Here is a 21722-nt window from a genome sequence, read left to right on the forward strand (position 1 = left end):
CTCGTTGAATGGAGTCAAAATCAGATTGCAAATTTGACTGCCAAAGAAGGAGAGGGATTACATGAATATAAAATGATATCACCTGCATAGAGATGGTACTTACAGTATTTAATGTTGTCACTGATATTATTATTATATAGAATAAACAATAACCAAGAACTGATCCCTGAGGAACTCTCTTATTTAACAAAACAGGATTTGGCATCAGATTTGAATGTTTAACAATCTGTTGTCTATTAGTAAGATAGTTTTGAAACCATCCAGACACTTGCAATCCAATGCCAGCGCTCAATAATCTTTTGTTGAGTAATGCATGATCAACTGTATCAAAAGCCTTGGAGAGATCAATAAACAGAGACATACATGCTGATTTCTTATCACAGCCACTTTGCTGCATAAATTGTTCAATGCTGCAATCAAAGTACTGTGACTTGACCTAAAATCAGACTGTATATTGCTTAAAATTGTATTTGCATCCAAATAACATTTCAATTGATTACTGACCAAGGATTCCCAAATTTTTGACAAAACTGACAAATTGGAAATTGGTCTGTAATTATTCAAGTCAGATGGATTTCCAGCTTTTACCAGAGCAGTAACATAAGACGATTTCCAGACTTTAGGTAGTTCATCAGACTCAATTGAAAGGTTATAAATGTAAGTAATAGGTTCTGCAGTAACTACAGCAGCTGTTTTTAATAAAAACGGGTCTAGGCCATCAGGACCTCCAGGCTTCCTACAGCCAATAGCTTGTAGAGATTTAAAGATCGCCCCCACGTGCTGGTATATTGATCTTGAAATGGAAACCACAGTCACACTTGCAGTCAATTCACTTTGACTATCTTTGGCAGTCAATCTCGGATTGTTATTAACCTTCCTCACAATTCTTAAACTTGTTCTTGCCAAAAGAACAGGTACTCAACCAAGTACGGCATAAATACATGATAATGTATGTGCACATTACGATCCACTCAATATCTTTGACATATTCTGCTTCTGGTACACTGACCTGTATTCAGTAGCAGCTCTCCATGTCTAGTTGGCAAACTCTTTCACCACAACCATCATGTACATGGGATGCAGGTTAGAGCAGCAATGTGCCTGTACAGCTGCCAGAGCCAGCGCCATCTAGTGAACACTTACTGCGTACAGGTTCTGTGCATCGACAGCAACACAAAAGTAAACTGGATGAAAAAACCTAAGCATACAACGATTGAGCCTGGGTTAGATATCTCCCTGTGGTGAAAGAGAATCTCTCAGTTAAAAGCATCTTTAAAAAAAGTGCATCAAAAATTTAATTGAACACAATATTTGAATAACTCCAATAATAATCACTGCAAACATCATCAAAAAGGGAAGTCAAACATATATATATATATATACATACCCCCTCTAAAATTGACTTCATTAACTACACAGTTTAAAAAAAAAGAAAATCACTACTTTGTTTAGTTATCTGGAATCCCCATAAAGGAAATGACTGCTAAGAAAACAGCCTGTGTTGCTTGGTCTATCTGAACTCTCAAAAAAAAAATTCTCAAAGACCGCTGCTGCTCTGTAACGTGCTGTCAAGATCTTTCTGAATTTCACAGCTTCAGACCAGCTCGTTCCTCAAGGGATCCTCCAACCCCTTCTGGTTTCCAGCAGATAAAGGTTCAAATGCACAACTAAGAGAAATCATTTCCCGAGCTCCGTCAAGCGTGACTTGTTCCAATTGGAAAAGCTTTTTGCAGCCTTAGCATTCGATAAAATGATATACAGTATTATTAAACCTGAAACGACCATCTCAACAGCCAACAGGAGACACAGTTAGGATTAAATTTAGCTGTTACTCCAATAGTGCATTTTCAAAACATTGCTACCGATTTAAGTAAAAAAATAAAATAAAAATCAGAGGCTTTTTTTTCTTGCGACAGCAAGAAGTACAGGCGTGGAAAAGTACACAGCAGTTTAGAAGCAGTAAGGAGAAATTGCATCTTGAATTGCTTTAATCAGAAAACAGAGGACATTGGGGAAACACAGCAGCAGCTCAAAGTCAAACAGCCGAGTGTGTTTTTCTGATAACAAACAAGCTGAAACTTGGAGCAGCTGATTCAAATTCAGCGCCGTTCTGAGACACGGGTGAGGGGAGGAGCCAACAGCACAGCAGAACAACGCAGTTAAACAAACCCTCAACATAGTCTTCAAGCCAGTAATCTGTGACACCTGCTTGATGTGGGAGATTCGAGAAAACCCAGCGGAGCTAAACCAAGTGTGCGTAAAGTGCCGCGTGATCCAGGATTTGCATAAACTAGTAAGTATGCTAGAAATGGAGCTGGAAGAAGTGCGACAGCAACAGGATCTTGAGGAACTGGCACACCCACAATTCATGGAAGTCTGCATCACCCCTAACAGACTGAAAGCCACCAAGGAGATAGAAGGTCAGAACAGCTGGGTTCAGGTAGGCAGAAGCAGGGAAAAAAATAAACTTTGTCAAACACAACCACCAGAAATCAAAACAACCAACAAATTTGAGTCACTTCAGAATTTTGATGAGCAGAACCAACAACAAGAGAATGAAAGGAACAACATCCAGGACCCCATTGAGAGTGGTGACCAGACAGCAAAAAGAAGGGAGGTCATGATTGTTGGGGACTCCATATTGAGAAACACAGCAAGTTCAATTCGCAGTTTGGACCCCCTTACTACAACAGTGTGCTGCCTTCCGGGAGCCTCGGTCAAGCACATCACTGAGAACATGGACAGGCTCCTAAAACGAACAGGAGAGGACCGGGTAGTAGTTGTCCACATCGGTACAAACAACATTGGAAGAGACAGACCAAAATCCCTGCAAAACAAATTCAGAGAGCTAGGAAGGAAATTAAAAGAGAAAAACAAAACTGTGGTATTTTCTGGTATACTACCGGCACCTTGCAAAGGACCATATGGACAGCTGGAAATAATTAATCAAAACGCATGGCTGAAGATGTGGTGCACACGGGAAGGCTTCACCTATCTTGATCATTGGACCACATTCTACAACGAGGACTATCTGTATAGACGGGATGGACTGCACAAGGGAACCAGTCTTCTTGGAGAAAAGATCCTCGAGCAGGTTCAGAAGCATTTAAACTAGAAAGGAAGGGGGGAGAAATCAACAAAAAAACAGAAGGGAGACCGCATCAAAACAAGAACAACAACTCAGGTAAGACAACCATTAAATGCATTTATCTAAATGCTAGAAGTATCAGAAACAAAATTCTAGAACTTGAAGCTACTGCACTAACAAGTAACTATGATGTGATAGGTGTTACAGAAACTTGGTTGTCTGAGAGTGATGGGGACGAATATAATATTTGTGGGTATACACTGTATAGGAAAGACAGGCAGGACAGAAGAGGAGGAGGGGTAGCGGTATACATAAGAAACAGTCTTGAAGCCCAGGTGTTAAACTTGGACAAAGAAAATAAAACCAAATCAATATGGGTCAGAATAACGGACAAAAATTCAAAGGGCATAATAATAGGAGCATGCTATAGACCGCCAGATTCAGACGGTGAGCAAAATAATCTGTTATACAATGACATTAGAAATGCGTGTAGCAAAGGAGAAGCCATACTAATGGGGGATTTCAACTTCCCCCAAATAAAATGGGAAAACCCGGTGGGTAGCACGAAGGATGAAATAGAAATGGTGGAAATGACAAATGACTGCTTCCTAACACAATTTGTCAAGGCACCGACTAGAGGGGAGGCATGCTTTGATTTAGTCTTTTCAAATAACGAAGATAGAGTAACTAAAACAGAGGTCAGAGAACCACTGGCAAACTCAGACCACAACATGGTCTCATTTGAAGTGTTTTTTAAAACCCCAAAAGTAATGACTAAAGCTAAGGTTTACAATTTTAGAAAAGCAAACTATGAAGGTATGAAACAGAGACTAACAGAAGTAGATTGGAGTAAAATAGAGAAAACACCCACAGAAGAAGGATGGTTGTTCTTCAAAAATGTAGTACTAGAGGCGCAAAACAATTATATCCCTAAAGTAGACAAATCTAAATGTAAAACTAAATTGCCAAAATGGTTTAATAGATCAATTAAAAAAAATATTCAGCGAAAAAAGGCACTTTACAGAGCATTAAAAAAGGACCAAAAAGAAAGTACACAGAAAGAGTACACAGAACTGCAAACGCAAGTCAAAAAGGAAGTTAGAAAGGCCAAGAGAGAAATAGAAATGAACATTGCTAAGGGAGCTAAAACCAATTCCAAAATGTTTTTCCAATATTACAACAGCAAGCGAACATTCAAAGAGGAGATTAAATGTTTAAGAGATACAAATGGCAAAATCGTAGATGAAGAAAAAAAAATAGCAAATATATTAAATGATTACTTTTCACAAGTTTTTACAAAGGAAGATACTGACAACATGCCCCACATGTCATCCAGTTCCTATCCAGTTTTAAATAAATTTAGCATAACTGAGGCAGAAGTGTTAAAGGGACTAGGAGCTCTTAAAATAAACAAATCCCCTGGGCCGGATGAGATCCTCCCAGTAGTACTCAAAGAAATGAAAGAAGTAATTTACAAACTGCTAACCAAGATCATGCAGCAGTCTCTTGACGCAGGGGTGGTACCGACAGACTGGAAAATTGCAAACGTAATACCGATCCACAAAAAGGGAAACAAAACTGAACCAGGTAACTACAGACCAGTAAGCCTGACTTCTATTATATGCAAACTTATGGAAACTATAATAAGATCCAAAATGGAAAATTACCTATATGGTAACAGGGTCCTGGGAGACAGTCAACATGGTTTTAGGAAAGGGAGATCGTGTCTAACTAACTTGCTTGATTTTTTTGAGGATGCAACATCGATAATGGATAACTGCAAAGCATATGACATGGTTTATTTAGATTTCCAGAAAGCTTTTGACAAAGTCCCGCACAAAAGATTAATTCTCAAACTGAATGCAGTTGGGATTCAAGGAAACACATGTACATGGATTAGGGAGTGGTTAACATGTAGAAAACAGAAAGTACTGATTAGAGGAAAAACCTCAGAATGGAGTGTGGTAACCAGCGGTGTACCACAGGGATCAGTATTAGGTCCTCTGCTATTCCTAATCTACATTAATGATTTAGATTCTGGTATAGTAAGCAAACTTGTTAAATTTGCAGACAACACAAAAGTAGGAGGAGTGGCAAACACTGTTGCAGCAGCAAAGGTCATTCAAAATGATCTAGACAAGATTCAGAACTGGGCAGACACATGGCAAATGACATTTAATAGAGAAAAGTGTAAGGTACTGCACGCAGGAAATAAAAATGTCCATTATAAATATCATATGGGAGATACTGAAATTGGAGAAGGAATCTATGAAAAAGACCTAGGAGTTTTTGTTGACTCAGAAATGTCTTCATCTAGACAATGTGGGGAAGCTATAAAAAAGGCTAACAAGATGCTCGGATACATTGTGAAAAGTGTTGAATTTAAATCAAGGGAAGTAATGTTAAAACTGTACAATGCACTAGTAAGACCTCATCTTGAATATTGTGTGCAGTTCTGGTCACCTCGCTATAAAAAAGATATTGCTGCTCTAGAAAGAGTGCAAAGAAAAGCGACCAGAATTATTCCGGGCTTAAAAGGCATGTCATATGCAGACAGGCTAAAAGAATTGAACCTGTTCAGTCTTGAACAAAGAAGACTACGTGGCGACCTAATTCAAGCATTCAAAATTCTAAAAGGTATTGACAGTGTCGACCCAAGGGACTTTTTCAGCCTGAAAAAAGAAACAAGGACTAGGGGTCACAAATGGAGATTAGACAAAGGGGCATTCAGAACAGAAAATAGGAGGCACTTTTTTACACAGAGAATTGTGAGGGTCTGGAATCAACTCCCCAGTAATGTTGTTGAAGCTGACACCCTGGGATCCTTCAAGAAGCTGCTTGATGAGATTTTGGGATCAATAAGCTACTAACAGCCAAACGAGCAAGATGGGCCGAATGGCCTCCTCTCGTTTGTAAACTTTCTTATGTTCGTATGTTCTTATGTATTTTCCTGGTGCGTGTCTTCAGACACCATCGACATAGCTTTTCAGGCATTTGGTGAGGTGTAACATATTAGGGGTGCAAAAGCGACAACCTAATCTCTTATCGGTTACTGTATAGGCACTGACAAACTAAAGGAGTTTTTAACAACTGAAAAGAATATGCAAGCGTCTGCATCAGTTGTCCCTTTAACTTTGTAATAATAAAAAATGCACTATTTTAACAGAAGTCATTTGTATCTGAACTATGGTTGTTCATTACTGTTAACATGTTGTCCAAGCAAAGCATTTGAATTAATTTCACAACGCCCGACTAATTTAACTACAATACTAAATTCAACTTCTTTTTATATAATATACGGCCATATAATCGAAACACAACATACTTTGAAACAAAATAAGGTAAATCGGTAGATTTAATATTGGCATTGTTATGAAATTATTACACATAACATAAAAGGTATATGCTGTGCTCGTCACTTTTTTGGTCTAGTGGTCAAAGTTCATTGCTTGTAACCAGAAGGTCACCGGTTCAAATTGCACCTCTGCCACTGACTGACTCACTGTGTGACCCTGAGCAAGTCACTTAACCTCCCTGTGCTCCATTCTGCGGATGAGATGTTAAATCAATGTCCTATTGTAAGTGACTCTGCACATAATGCACAGTTCACAGTCTTCCTCTGTAAAGCGCTTTGTGATGGTGGTCCACTATGAAAGGCGCTATATAATTATAAAGTGAAGCCTCAACTCATTTAACACAGGGTATATCCAACGTGAATGTAGAGGCCTAAAGTGTTTATACTAGCAATGCGCCGCTGTTGTTTATCTACCGTAATAGCACTAAAGAAGCACACTCAAGGTTTTAATGCAAACCGGCAACAAGAGACTTCAAACTGGGTTCTAATTTGATGCATCGATTCACCAATATGTAATCGAAGCTCAGGAAATTTAAGCACAGATGATCAATAATTGATGCATCGATTAATTGTTGCACCACTAAACATATTAATTACTTCTTTGTGCATGCTGAATGCTCAAAACAGTAAAATCAATAAAAATGTATATTTAAAAAATGTACTGCGTAACGATCCAAGACCAAAAAAACTATGGATTTTTTAAAATAGATTTTTAAATCACTTCAAAGTCCCTCCCATGACCAGGTAATCAAAAGGCCAACTTCTCCATATTTAACAAAACATCCGTTTTAAAATCTATACCTGTCTGCTTTTAGTTTTCTGTTTGTATGATAAGTTATTGAACAGCACCTGAACTGAACTTACAAGCAGCCTCAGCCAATTGTTTCAGGTTCAATACCTGGTGCTGCACCCAACCCACCCCCCCCACCCCCCCCCCCCCAAAAAAAAAAAAACCACTATATAATAATTCCTTAAAACAGAATTAATTGTTAATTAATACTGAACATTTTTATTAGTATTTAACAGGATTTGAACGGCATGAAAGGAAGGCTGTTCTGACCCCAGCTCATACAATTCCCCAGACGAGCTCAAAGCATGTTCAAAACCAAGTAAAGGCACATTAACAGAAAAACTCTTAAAAACATTGGAGCGAAGGAACCCAAAACACGTTCTGAATGATTGAAAACGCCATAAAACAGTAAGGGAAATGTGGAAAGCAATTACAGTTCAAGCTACTTGCTCTTTATACACAATATTTATCTACAAATCAACAGGAGTGTTCTTTGGCTGCAGATGCTGGAGTTTTCCCTAGGCCTGCTGTCTCAGTTGGAGCTTGTGCTGCAGCTGCTGCCTACCGCATGATGCTGAGGGAAAGCATGTTCCCTGTTATGCCATGGCAGCTCCTTGGTTTGAAGCCCCCCTAGAGGTCTCTCACAGGCGAAACGAAGGCCAGAAGTTCCTGTGGAGGAACCTCATCTAATTTACAGCAGCCTGAGTGGAACAAATCCGACTGCAGAAAAATGAATTGATCAAAGACACTAGAACAAAGTGGCAAGCTGCCACTGGAAATGTCTCTTTATAAACATTTACTGCTGCACATTTACTGTGCGTCTAACAAACTGCAAACTTGGATTCTGTGAACATGTGCATTACACATTATGGTAAATGTAAAATAATTTGACTCAGTAGAGACATATGTAAATTCAAAAGTGCCTAATTAAAAAAATGAATCTTGTTAAAAATGTTCTTCTAATATGCTGAATTAAAAAAAAAAATGTAACGACTGTGCTTTCTATGCTTTTTTTTTTTTTTTTACCAGGAGAACAAAAAACACATATTTTATTACAATCTGTTGTTCATAAACAAGCGGGACCTTTTACAACCAGAAAATATGAAATGGCTGACATAAACAAATCTGAGAGGGTTTTTAAAGTATAGCTATGGCCAAATGTTTTGCATCAACAAAAATTTTACGGATTGAAACACAATCAGTTAATTCTATAGGGTGATGCAAACGTTTGTTCATAGCTGTAGTTTTGCAATATAAAAACTTACAGTAATATATTCAAATACATCAGTAAATTAGCCGACTCATTGTTCTGCAACTTGGCAAATTTCACCAAGGTAACAAAGACTACCATGCTGAATTATTTCACGACTACTGAAGAAAGTAAGGGTACTGTATTTTTTACTGTTCTGTTTGCCTGACCGTGTAAATAAATGAATATATCTGTAAAAGTAGAAGGCAGTGTAGAATGTTAGCACCGATTTCCAAACTTTTTTGGACATATGATTTTAATAATACAGCCATATGTACAGCTCCTTAAATTAGCCTGTTTTTTACTCAAATCTAACACTGACGGCCATCTGTTCATATTCATAGCTCATTAAATAAGAAGAACTATTCCAAGGTATCTCAGAAAATTCATTTAATAACCCTGCAGGAGACCCCCCCCCAACTAGATAATGTATAATTCATCAAGTAGACAAACATTTTGGCAAGATTTTTCAGGCTTCGGATTCAAACTGAGGTGGGTGTGGGGTGGTCCCTCCCTATGTCAGCTAGGTGCAAACAGCTCCCTCATTGTCTGTTAATGGTGAGAGATCAAGAGCGGGGTAGTGGGGTGAAAAGGTGTGAAAGATGGAAAGTTGAAAAGGGTATCATTTCTCAAAGGGATAAGAAAAGTGGAATGAAAAGAGAAAAGGAAGGAGGAGAGAAACAGAAAGCAGGAACGAGGGAAAAAGAAAAGAACTGTAGATTTAGTTTGGGTATGTTTTCTGTAAAGAAGTGTTAAATCCATAGGCATAATCATTCAGAATTGGTGCAACACGTTCTTGTTCTTTTCGTTGTCCTAGCAGGACAGAAAACAGAAGCAGGTACACAGTGTCTAAATGAGTGACTGTAGCAATCAGCAAGCCTGACTATGTACAGTAAGTCTGGGGGCAACATTTTGACAATCTGCTGAAAAATCAAGTGGAAATTGATTTGTCTGTTACAATCAACAGCCATTATAAAATTATTGTATCAATGGGGAGAAATAAGTCAACTGCTTATATTAAGCTAAACAATTTTTTTCCGTGGTCAGAATAACTTAATGTAGCCCCTAGTGGCCACAATGGTAATTGCATAGAGTTCAAATACATTTTATTCCCTTGTTCATATTAGTATCCACAATCGTGCCTAGCTGAAATTCACCCTCATTTACTGTATGTTCTGCTTTTTCAATAAACAGAAGAACAGGACTGTTGGGCTCATTGTTCTTTATCAGTAACAGGTAATATTTTTATAGGTGATGTCTAGTTGTATTCAGACGTAACATCTGGGCCAGCTGTTTAAATTTGCCCCAAAGTAATGCTCGCTATAAGGATTCACAGCAGTTTTATTAACCCTTGCATTATAACTGACACTTCTGAGATTGCTCTTTCAGCCCAGCTACAGTACATGTGCTTCATCTTTTACAGGGGACAAGTCACAAAGTGCGGTGTTAATTGATTACGGATTTAAACACCAAAAACATAAATGGCACAAAAATAAGCTAAGTAATTATTTTTTTTATAATTAGCCAGCAGGTATTAAGCAGACTATTTCAGGAAGACACAACACTTCCTCTTGCCAGGGGAACAGATTAATCATGCTGCAGCATCTTGGTTGTTCAACTGGTTTTCATATTTTAAGCTCAACTAAGGGGACTGATTCAGTTAGCTTTTTACCTGGAGGGAAACTCAAGCTGATGTAATTGAAGGATTAACGATGAGCTCTACTGTAGGAGCTAAACAGCAGCATAGATTAATACGTCTATCCTTGCTGATGTTAAAGATAACAAAATAACACTTACCTGCTGTGCAGCTCGGTTCACTGCACAAATCTCACATGTGCAGTTTTGAAATAAACACATGTTACAGCAAACCAGCAATTTCATTTTAAATGTATCTGCTGCTACAACAGGTTAAATAAAGTTCTCAGGTTTCCTTGTCTTACTCTCAGGAAGTCTGTTACTGTTTCGCTTCCTCAGTCATTTCACCTCTGCAGTGTCTTCAGGGTCAAAGCAGGTTACTGGCTGCAAAGCATGTCAGTCAATAGAGGAAGCAGCTGGTTGGTTAATGGAATGATATATTAAAGGGGAGGGAATAATAATGTCTTCTTTTGAGACATACAACCACTTTAATAAAGACGGTAAACACACCAGCAGGTGTAATTAGATTAATCTCTATTTACCAATTATTTGTTCTCATTTTCTCCCCAGTTTGGAAAGCCCAATTATTTTATTTCAGCTCGACTCACCGCTGCCACCCTTGCGCACCCCTGACTTGGGAGAGACGAACACAGACACATGCATGCTCCGAAACGTGTGCCATCAGCCGCCCGCTTCCTTTCACTCTACAGGCCCGCTATGCAGCCACCTCAGAGTTACAGCCTCGGAGGACCACGCAGCTCTGGGCAACTTACAGGCAGGCCAGCAGGTGCCCGGCCAGTCTACAGGGGTTGCCATGAGTAAGATTATTAAACCTGATCTTACTCATGGCAGTGAGCAGGGACTCATTAGGGGCTGTACATACACAAACTGACAGCACAAAGGCATACCAAGATGGAAAACCATAGTTAACAAGGGCAACAGAATTCAGGTAAGACACATAAGATCTACAGAAACTTAACCTTCAATTCGCTTCTCAGTAAAATATTAAGAAAAGGCAGCATTCAAAATAATAAGAAGCATTTTAGAAAGTGACACGTACCTGGGGTCCAGAAGACACTTCAAAAACTGGAACAGCAAGTTGTCCTCCTAAAGACGAAAAGAAGGGGGTATCTGTCAGGATCACCCTTGTAAAGAGATCCAATTGATTTGTAATATAAAAATGCATTCAAGGCTATAAAGCAGAGTGTGGTATATAGAAGAAAACACATCAGATTATATTCAATGCATCTTCATGGCTGTGGATTCAAATACCACCACCATTTAAATCATTGTAATAAGACAATTGCGGGTGAAAGTGATCAGGGAGAACGGGAACCCAGACTGTAAACCAGACTAAAAAAGACCAGGAAAAGGGGGAGTACATTAACTACCCTGCCATCACCTGGCCAACTTATGAAACACATTTGTAACACTGGTCGAAATAACGGTAAAACAACATTTAACAATGGTAGAAAGAGGATCGCTGAGGTCAGGCTATTAAAAGTTTGTTTGATTTCTATACAATTCAATCTATATATTGTTCTAAACTGCATATGCTCAACCTACTGTAGTTTATTGGTATGACATCACTTAATAAAAAATGTATTGTATATGTAATGCCCTACCTATAATTTTAACACCTACCCAAAGATGTACATGTACAGACTACTGTATAGGGTTCTATATGAGAGAAGTTGATATACACATCACAAGGGGTCACAGCAGGCTATACAGTTAAACAAGAATGATTAAACAGTATAGATACAGGTACATGTTTTACTACAATATAATGTCATGCTTCGTAGTCTGTCTACACTACCAACTGTGCATCCGAGAGAATTAGGTTGTTATTTCTGTCCATCTTTCTTGTGGAAAGTATAAAACTGGCCAGTACTGGGTGGAGCCAGGTCTTACTGATGGTACAGTTGGCTAGTTGTAGGTACTATTTAAATACTTGAAGTGTGGTGTTTGTATTTTCTTCCTTGTTAGTTTTTTTTATCTGCCCTCGGTCTTTCAGGTTGGTTTTCTTCTTCGGTCACTTTGTTTGCAGTTTATTTCTTAGTATATTCTTGATGGTGTACGTCAAGACTGCCTCTCTTTTATTTACTGTTACTGAAGCAATATCAAATGCAGCAGAAGGCATCGGATAAGAACTTAATTGTTCTAGCCTCCAAGACACAGATGTGTATTACTAAGATTTAAACATTTAAAAGGTCAACTGAAAAAAACATAGTATTTTAAATGTCAAACTGAAAGTGTACTGTTCAAGTGAATCTTGCATTGGTTTACATTTATTTTGAAAATGTTTTATTCTTACCAATAGTACGCTGATGGATTGTAAACCACTGCAAATAAATACTGTACATGAAAATCAATGAAAATTATGAAATATATACACAACTAAAACATAAAAAACCTGGTAAATTTCACTGAAAATGTGTACGTAGTATATGTTGTTTAAATTGTTTACACAAAAGGTTTAAACGTTTCATCTATATAATTTACAGCCTAGTCCTTTATACTGGATCATACTGTTGTTCAGAAATTATGGTAGTCATAGAAAAAGAATTACCATAAATCATCACGATCTGCAAGACTGCTTCAATAAACCTATAAAAAAAATAACACATGTCCAGGCAAAACCCGGATGAATGGCAACCATAGCAACCAGGCTACTGTTCCTTCCTGGTTCACATTTTTGTGGGCCTTTTCCTAAGCAAGCATTTTATACCCCAAGACAGCACATGTAGCCTGGGACCAGTGGTAATTAAAAAGCTTCACACACAAGAGACATGTCTCAATTGTTTAAAAGGCCAGTTATTAGGTACCTGTCAACACATCAATGTGAAAAAACAACACTTTCTTCAATGGCTGGCTCGAAGGATAAAAACATTACCATGACCAAAACTGTATTTCACGCATGTAGAGTGACCACTGTGACAAACCATTATAGAAAATTAGATGAGCACCCATCCTAAAGGAGTGCAAACCATGGTTTTCAAATCCATCTGCAATATTAACATTAATTCAGGATTTGTGAATATTTCAAATACTGTACAACGCTTTAGGCAAAAGGTTTTCAACCCTGATAAAAGTTAATATGAGATAAAAGGGCGGATTTGAAATTGTCCGCACTGTTGAGGTACATAAAAAAACACACAGCCCATAGCTAAGCTTGACAAGAAGGTTAACATATGTCACAAGGAAATATTCCAGCTAGCTTCTGATCAGCAACCATTATAATGGGGCACTAGTGGAGTCCTGCAAGTCAGAGCACCCCCTACTGAATCAGCAACAGCACTTCATACACTAACTGCAGCACAGCAGCTTGTCCTTGGGAGGTCATTCACCTAAGTGCTGACCAGGTCCAGCCATGCTTCCCAGCTGTGACTTGATCATAGTACAAGGTGGTATGTCTATGGTTCCTAGCTATATAAAAATGTCAATGGTAGTCACTTATTTTCAATTAGGCTCAAACCTGCAATACAACTTTACAATCAACTCTCCCCTCCTCGCACTTGATTCTCAAGGGAATAATAAACTAATTTTCAATTAGTGTACGTATCTGACATTGCAATAATGATAATGAAAACCAATTACACCCTTGCTTAAAGATAACTTCCAAACTACTTAAAGATAAGTCAGCTTGTAACATTTCAGAGATACCTCCAGTTCAATTAATCTAAATGTAATTACAGCTGCTGCATCTCAGATTGCAGGTCTACAGCCTCGTTCCCAAAAGGGGTCAGGTTTCAATGGAATGACCAGGACCCAAATACTAAAAGATATCAACCCAGAACCAAATACTGTATTTACTTGAAAAAAGCCTCAATACAAGTCCCACTGAACACTCAATAATTGTACTTAAAAAGTTTAAGGTGCCACCGTGAAATATTACATAGAGGATATAGATAAAGCACCAGTAATAGAAAAATAAGTATTTTTTACTACAGAAAAGAAATACACTGTACTTGGCCTACTGAAAAAGTCTTTGTGGTTCAGCAACCACACTGGAAAAGGTAAACTCCAATGTCTTCTTATTAGATGTGACAGCAGTTGCATTTGGTTTTATATCAATTTTGTGCTCCAACTCATTTTGTACCGTGATTTTTATTTTTATTATTATATATAAAAACATTACGTCAAGACGAATTGTGGAAAATAATTTACCTCCAGCTTGTCAATGATGTTGAGGATCTCGTCTGCAAAGTGAATGGCAACCAAATCTGCTGCTTTGGACGGGTCGATCGATACCAGCTCCTGTAAGAGAAAGCAGATCAGGTCAGTTTCTAATGCAGCCTTGTTCACCCTTACATTTTAACATCCAAGCTATTATTAGTAGTATTATTATTTCTTTATTTAGCCTTTATCCAAGACGACTTACAGAGACTAGGGTGTGTGAACTTAGCTTCAGAGTCACTTACAAAAACATCTCACCCGAAAGACAGAGTACGAAGAGGTTAAGTGATTTGCTCAGGGTCACACAATGAGCCAGTGGCTGAGCTGGGATTTGAACAGGGGACCTCCTTGTTACAAGCCCCTTTCTTTAACCATTGGACTGCACAGCCTAGCTTCAGTTTTATTTGCACTATTTCCCTTCTTATCATTGAGCAGTTTTTCAGTGTACAACAATCCCAAAGCGTTCTTCTCAAGACAAAGAGGTCTAGTTTAATGACAGAGGGATATATTTTAATGAAAACAGTGACTGACCTAAACAGCACCATTCCTTAAATCTGTATTAACCCATCTGGTATTTCCCCACTATGGTGGGTTTATTGCCCCCTTTTTACATCAGATCAGTACTATCATTCAGCAAACCTTTTCAGTGATCTACAGTATTTACACCTGCGTCTACAAGCAGTAGATTTCATTATGAAGTGGGCAAATGCAATAAGAAAAACACACACACACACAAAAAAAAAAAACAATCATGACAGACAGCTGAGTACAAGATGAATTATTAATATATGTATAGAAGTATTATTGTTGAATTTCACTTGCAATTTGCAGGCGTACTCAGTGTTAAGTGGGACATAATGAGTGTGTTGAAACATTTGCAATTCAGATTCAACACAGTGATTGAATTACTTTTTCAAGTGTACATTAGAAATACTTCGCACTAATTGCAACTTCTTGAGAGCTTTTTGTGCTGGGGATGCTATTGTGAGATGCACTGTATCGTCTGCCACATAATAGATTCTGTGTCTCATAACCTGCTGTATTATTTGATTGAAAGCACCCCTCGGGTGGTTGTCCATTTGTACCTGTGATAGTAGATATGGGAACATACAGTAAATGTAGTGGCACAATATAAGGGATGTGCCACACTCCCATCACTACAATATATGCTGTACTGTATTTACTGTCTTAAAGCCTCTGCCAGGTCTCTCCAGTGAACTGTACCTTAAGGTGCTCCATAGCTTCATCCCACACAGACTGCTTCTCCTCAGGGCTGTATCCCGGAATAGAAAGGATGTTGTGGATATAGTTAAAAACCTCACCCTGATTGAAAAAAATACAACAGTGCAGGTTAATAAACAACTGTGCTGCATCAGATTGTAATGCCTGCTGTTTATGTATATGTATGGTATGTATGCCTCTAGGTAAATGCCATGTCTTTTTTTCACCCCCAGGTAAAGCTTTTTTTATAATTTCTGTTTGCAATAAAATGTATTATAAAAGCGAGAGGATGGCAGGATCTTGCAGTTGCAGATAATAAATGAGGGTTAATACATTTCACTGATTAAAAATATGACAGACCTAATTGATTAATAACACATTTTGCAAACCCCAAATCATTCTACAATTTATTAAGGACTTCTTTAATGTAATCCATCATAAAGTGATCTATTGAAAATGAAATAAAAAAAAAAAAAATGTAATTAAAATTAAAGAAATTATAAATTGTTCAGTCGAAAGGCTTTAAAATGGTCTGCCCAGCCTGTTTGTCTGTTAATAGCATACATTTCTCAGAAAAGCCTTCAGTTTTGAATAAGAAAGCACTTAGCAGTATTTTAGTGAAGATGAATGCTCATGAAAAGCACAGCACATGATGGTATTATTCCTATTTCTAGCAGAGGTTTTTGCAACAGGGCCTTTCCACTGCAGGATTATCGCTAAAGCCCCAGAATGGGATGACTTCAGTACATTTGTGCGCATTTTGAGAATTAATCTGTGGTACTGCTAGTAATCTGAAGCACTTAAGCAAAGCTCTGTGTATCCTTAAAACAAAAAGACAATTGCACTGCTTTCAAAAGCAGACGTATCACACTAAGGCCTGATGCTCCACAGAAAATAATAAATCGCTGGCTGAGGAAAAGAATATCAGAACGACAAGCTTCCAAAAGATGAGACATATCTGAAGGCTGGTCTTTTGTTTCGACACAAGGCTGGTTTCACAGAACCAGATTAGCATTCATCTAGGTACCATAAGGTAAAATTAGGAAGTCCAGAGGTTAGTCTTAATGTGTCTGTCAAACCAGCCGTAGAACATGCTCACACAGTAGGTGAAAACTATGATTTTGTAAAATACAAAGAATTTGCTCTCAGCGGACAATATGGTCAATTGCTTTGTTTTCCAATCGGTTTGTTTGTGGGAGGCCGAGAGAATGAAGATGTATACCAGTATGAAAAACACAGACACATTAAGAAAATCCATCCACCTGCACAAAACACTGCCTACTGTACCTTTCTTAAGGGATCTTTCAAATAGCAGTAGATGATTTTGTCGTACAAGTGCTTCTTCTCGTACATGAACTCACAGATCTGGTAGCTAGAAGAATAAAAGAGCGAGGAAAACCAGTTTCCATGTCATTAATGAGTTTCAGGTCAGTTCACGTCTCCTCTAAGCTGATTGGCAAGTATTACGAGTCCCACAATCCTCTCTTGTGCTTGAGTCCCTATCAGATAAGATATGTAACTCTGTTCCTTTTAGTTCACTGTCCTACAGTTTCGGTAATTGCTTTTTCATTTGCTGTATACATAGTGGTTTTGAAAATAGCACTGGCTACAGTTTTTCAATGCGTTTTGTTTAACTAGTTTTCATTTGTTATTGAATGTAACATGCCGAGGTACTGTCGTATGTTGTATTGAATGTACTGTAGTTGTACTGTATGACATTATAACGTTGAAATGCCTAATGTATCTTCTCCACTATATATGTAAAAGCCGGATCTCCCTGTTGCATGTGGTGGAACGACCTACCCATGGATATCAGGACTGCTCTATCCGACTACCTTCCGATGCCACCTCAAGATATATCTGCTCAGACAGCATCTGTAAACACAACTCTCGATCCACCCACTTATACTAGTGCTTGCATCAGCTTGTACTTGCACTGAACGGCTCCATACCTTGCTGCATCCAACTACTGCTCCTACCTATAACTACTTACTATATCTTGTATTTGATTTTACTCTTATAGGTATCTGTACTGTGTTTTCTGCAATTGCTCTTATTTGTTCTCATTTATCGTACTTACTATGTGTTCTTACTGGACTTTAACTGCACTTAGTCGAATTCACTCTTACTTGTAAGTTACTGTATGTTTTATTTTGCTCTTACTTGATTTCATTTTTTATTGCACTTTCACGTCTGCCCTTATCTGTATTATGATATTCTGTAATGTGATATTTTATAATGTGATTCTTTGTACTGCAATATTTTGTAACAACTGTAAGTCACCCTGCATAAAGGTGTCTGCTAAGAAATAATAATAATAATAATAATAATAATAATAATAATAATAATAATAATAATGTTAATTTCAGTCACAGTGGGACAGCAGACTGCAGATCTGACAGGGCTGGTAGAAGATGCTCAGTTGGAATGTGTTTCTCATGTAAGTTGATTCTATGGGCTGTCCAGGAGAAAGCACTTTGATCATTAATTATTAGTACTTGTCACATATCCCTTGCAGGCTTGTGATGTGGAAAAGTGTCACGGAGGGGTTTTTCTATGTTCTTTGCCCAGACCCCGTACATTCACTGCAATACAGACAGAAAGACGGACACTCACAACTCAGCCTTCTCAGCCAGACTGATGAGCCGCTTCTCTTCAAACTGTACCACTCCTCCAGCGTGAAGTAGCTCCAACAGAACCTGCAGGCAAATAACAACACAGCCAGTCAACCTGAGAAACTCACTCAGCTATCAAAGTGGGGGAAAAACCTGCACTGTACCTGCTGGAGTCCTGCTGCAGGCATGCAGAGCCCTGCTGCACGCATACCTCAACGACCAAACACTTTAAAATGATTATTTTCAACGCTTTCAACACTGCAGACCTGTATACAGGTCTTGAAAAGATTACACCACTCTAAAATAGCAAACAAACGTCCTAATACAAATATGTAATATGTGTCTAATACGCATATTCTTTTTCTGTACAAGACATGGAAACTACTTAGTTATAAAAAAGGCGTAAAGTTACGTAATCACTTTATATCCTGATAATCCACAAGTCGTTATTTTTTTTTAGCATGTTGCAGCACTTGGGAATTCAGTTATCCGTGGTTAACCTGGGATTACCACTAACAATAAATAGATCACAGTAGATTCGCTGATATTGTAAAATGTAATGCAATTATTTCCAAACTAATCATGTGTTTTAACAGTAACACACAATTCCCTCTGTAAAAACTGGCAGCGTATGCATGATGCTAACCCTAAATAAACAACACCTCCTGCCTGACAGTGGTGTTACCTGCTGTCTTTCTGTATGTCTGCTAACCCTAAACCAAAGACACCTCCTGCCTGACAGTGGTGTTACCTGCTGTCTTTCTGTATGTCTGCTAACCCTAAACCAAAGACACCTCCTGCCTGACAGTGGTGTTACCTGCTGTCTTTCTGTATGTCTGCTAACCCTAAACCAAAGACACCTCCTGCCTGACAGTGGTGTTACCTGCTGTCTTTCTGTATGTCTGCTAACCCTAAACCAAAGACACCTCCTGCCTGACAGTGGTGTTACCTGCTGTCTTTCTGTATGCCTGGAGTCATCATCAGGACTACAGAGAAATTCAAGGACCTGTAAAAAAAATAAAAAAAATAAACTCAAACCAAATAAATACAAATGATGACATTTAAACTGTCTATATGTCTTTGCCTTGGTCTGTAGTTGAATAGTTTGCATTTAGGTGTAGACAGAACAGTTAACAAGAGGGTTAATAAACAAGGGTCTGATTGGGGTTAAAAGGGCAATATACACTCCACCCCTAGTCGTTCATCACTCTAGAAAAAGGATAGCATTTTTTGTAATAATAACCTTGTGAGAGGGCTCAATAAAATCATTGGCAAATAAAATCATGTGCATATATTTGAAGAGCGAACGATCATCTATTCAGGAATATCAAGATATAAACTTTCTGGGTAAAACGAACAACAAATGTCCCACTGACTTCAGCACCACAAACCAGCATAGGTGTCTCAATAATTCTGAACAGTACTGTACAGAAATTTCTACCCATACTCTGTGGCACATCCCTGCTAGGATACCCTGTAACAATATAAAAAACTGTACTACAGTTTACTGTGCATGTCACCGTGGAATTACCTGGTCGAAGAGCTTCCTGTTCACAAAGAGAGTGTTGTCTGGCTTGGAGAGTTGCCTGGCAAGGAAGGTGAAGAGACAGCCCACTTGGGAGGGAGTGAAGTCCGAATTCTCCACCATGACCTGCCACAAACAGAGCAGCAGTGTGAGAGTCTAGACTGCAATCACTGAATCGCTGTTGAGCACTGGGTTTGTTTTTATAGCCAACTGCTTGGATTTGTTATCTCTAAAATACACTCAAAGCCATGCCTATTTTCAGGACAAGTGGTTCCCAAGATATAGGCTTAAATAGCAGACCAAATGAAGTGTCAGTACCAATGGTCAGTAACATTGTTTTTTCTTTTTACAAACAACACGTTTCATCAGATTTGGGTGCTGAAAACATTTTTCATTATCCAAACTTGTGTCAAGGAATGTTCTATGTTATCATAAATAGATCTCTAGATAAAAATATATGTGTGGAATACATAGGTACTGTATGAACAGAAACATGTAGAATATATACTCCCATTCTTCATATGGCGATACTGTTAATATGGGTATGAATCCTCGGAGGGTAATAAGAACGTTCTGTATATCCTGTACGCAGTCTTGACGTTCCTACCATCTGATCAATAATCTTTCAGTTCCTGGACCGTTACCCGCGACCAGCCACTGTTGGTCTGATGATTTGAGGCTTTCACACGACTGGCAACAGGTAGTTTTGAAAATCTGGAAGACTATCTGTTCTACAAAGCAAAATCTCTCTAGCTACAGTAACCTATAGTATTTACTATACAAATTGTTCAAATGGCAAATGCATTATGTATGGGGGGGGGGGGTTCTAGATGAACTCAGTGTAGGACTGGAGTGAAAATCTGTTAGAAATTGACTTTAATATGGTCATTTCACAGTGTACCATTTTGTTGTATAACAATGCACAACAAAAAAAAACTAATTAGTACTCGAGTTGCATCTTCAGCTACTGTGTGTTTTCAAGGTTTTATGATGCGTGTCCAGGCAACAATGAAGGAATCCTATTCAGTCTTCAAGGCAACGCTTACTTAATGATAATAGCTGCCTGTTTTAATTGATTTAATTGAAGTGTAATTTGAAAAAACATTTTAACAGAACAGTACACTGAAGCGTTTCCTATGAGTTTGTGATAAATATCAAGGGGGTAAAGTTCAAATAATTAAAGAAGTGACGGGGCTGGTTACTTCTCTCTCTTCACAAATTGATTATTTCACACATAACCCTCATGTTTTCTGTTGATCCTACTTGACTTAAAAACAGAGCTTTTACACTCCTACTGCAGCTGAGACATTTCTTTACAAACAAGAAGCATAGGTGATCACTGACTACTGTAAAAAATATTCAAGGTACTGTACTTCACTATTATGGAAATTCTTATATAGCACAGATCCTGTGCCATATAAGACTTTGAGATATACCCTCTTTGTTACCCTGGCTCACACCAGAAAGTTACTGCTCTTAAAACCGAAGTACTCTTAGATCTCAAATGGCACTTGTGTGCACTTCAACAGGAAAGATTAGAGGAGTAGAAATTGCTGCTCTTTTCATGTCTCTCTGACTGCCTCTCTTTTACTGATTCAAGTGGGTCTTGCTTTTTGCTGATGAGAAGCTGCCAAGAAGAATCTGTGATTGTTCTGCGGAGGTATTGCTAAATTTCATGTTTGAATGCAGTGGATCTGTATGCAGCCTTGTGATTTTGAAGATGTAGAGATATAGATTTAACCATAAAGAGATGGATATAAAGGTTGCATACACATCCACTGTACAGTGTTCAAACACTGTTATATGAGAGTTTGGTGCAATCCTCCCTTTAATCTGCAGTTCCATCCATGTCCCTTCCACACAGCGATTTGATGTCCGCAATACTACTTCCACAGAAAATACAATTTTGCAAGACTGAAGAGCGTGACATGAATACAATTAAACCCCTAACCAAGTCATTGTACACAAAGGCACCCAACGAAAGCAGTGTGTTGGAACTGGATGATAAAGTTTTACTTATTCACTCACCAATACAATAAATAAATAAATAAATAAATTTGACATT

At 38.2% G+C, this 21722-nt stretch overlaps 1 protein-coding gene across 4 annotated transcripts in view; it reads right to left on the bottom strand.

Annotated features, from left to right (window-relative positions):
• Positions 1 to 21722, bottom strand: part of vps8 (VPS8 subunit of CORVET complex) — a 142698-nt gene that overhangs the window by 71003 nt on the left and 49973 nt on the right. For all 4 annotated transcript variants that reach the window (XM_041263333.1, XM_041263335.1, XM_041263332.1 and 1 more), the window contains 7 exons: positions 19664 to 19783; positions 19082 to 19138; positions 18134 to 18216; positions 16805 to 16889; positions 15521 to 15619; positions 14288 to 14377; positions 11178 to 11224 (listed from right to left, as the gene is read on the bottom strand). In XM_041263333.1, the coding sequence (XP_041119267.1) occupies positions 11178 to 11224; positions 14288 to 14377; positions 15521 to 15619; positions 16805 to 16889; positions 18134 to 18216; positions 19082 to 19138; positions 19664 to 19783 (581 nt within the window). The remainder of the gene's footprint in view (positions 1 to 11177; positions 11225 to 14287; positions 14378 to 15520; positions 15620 to 16804; positions 16890 to 18133; positions 18217 to 19081; positions 19139 to 19663; positions 19784 to 21722) is intronic.

This window comes from Polyodon spathula, chromosome 11, assembly GCF_017654505.1.
Source record: "Polyodon spathula isolate WHYD16114869_AA chromosome 11, ASM1765450v1, whole genome shotgun sequence".
NCBI lineage: Eukaryota > Metazoa > Chordata > Actinopteri > Acipenseriformes > Polyodontidae > Polyodon > Polyodon spathula.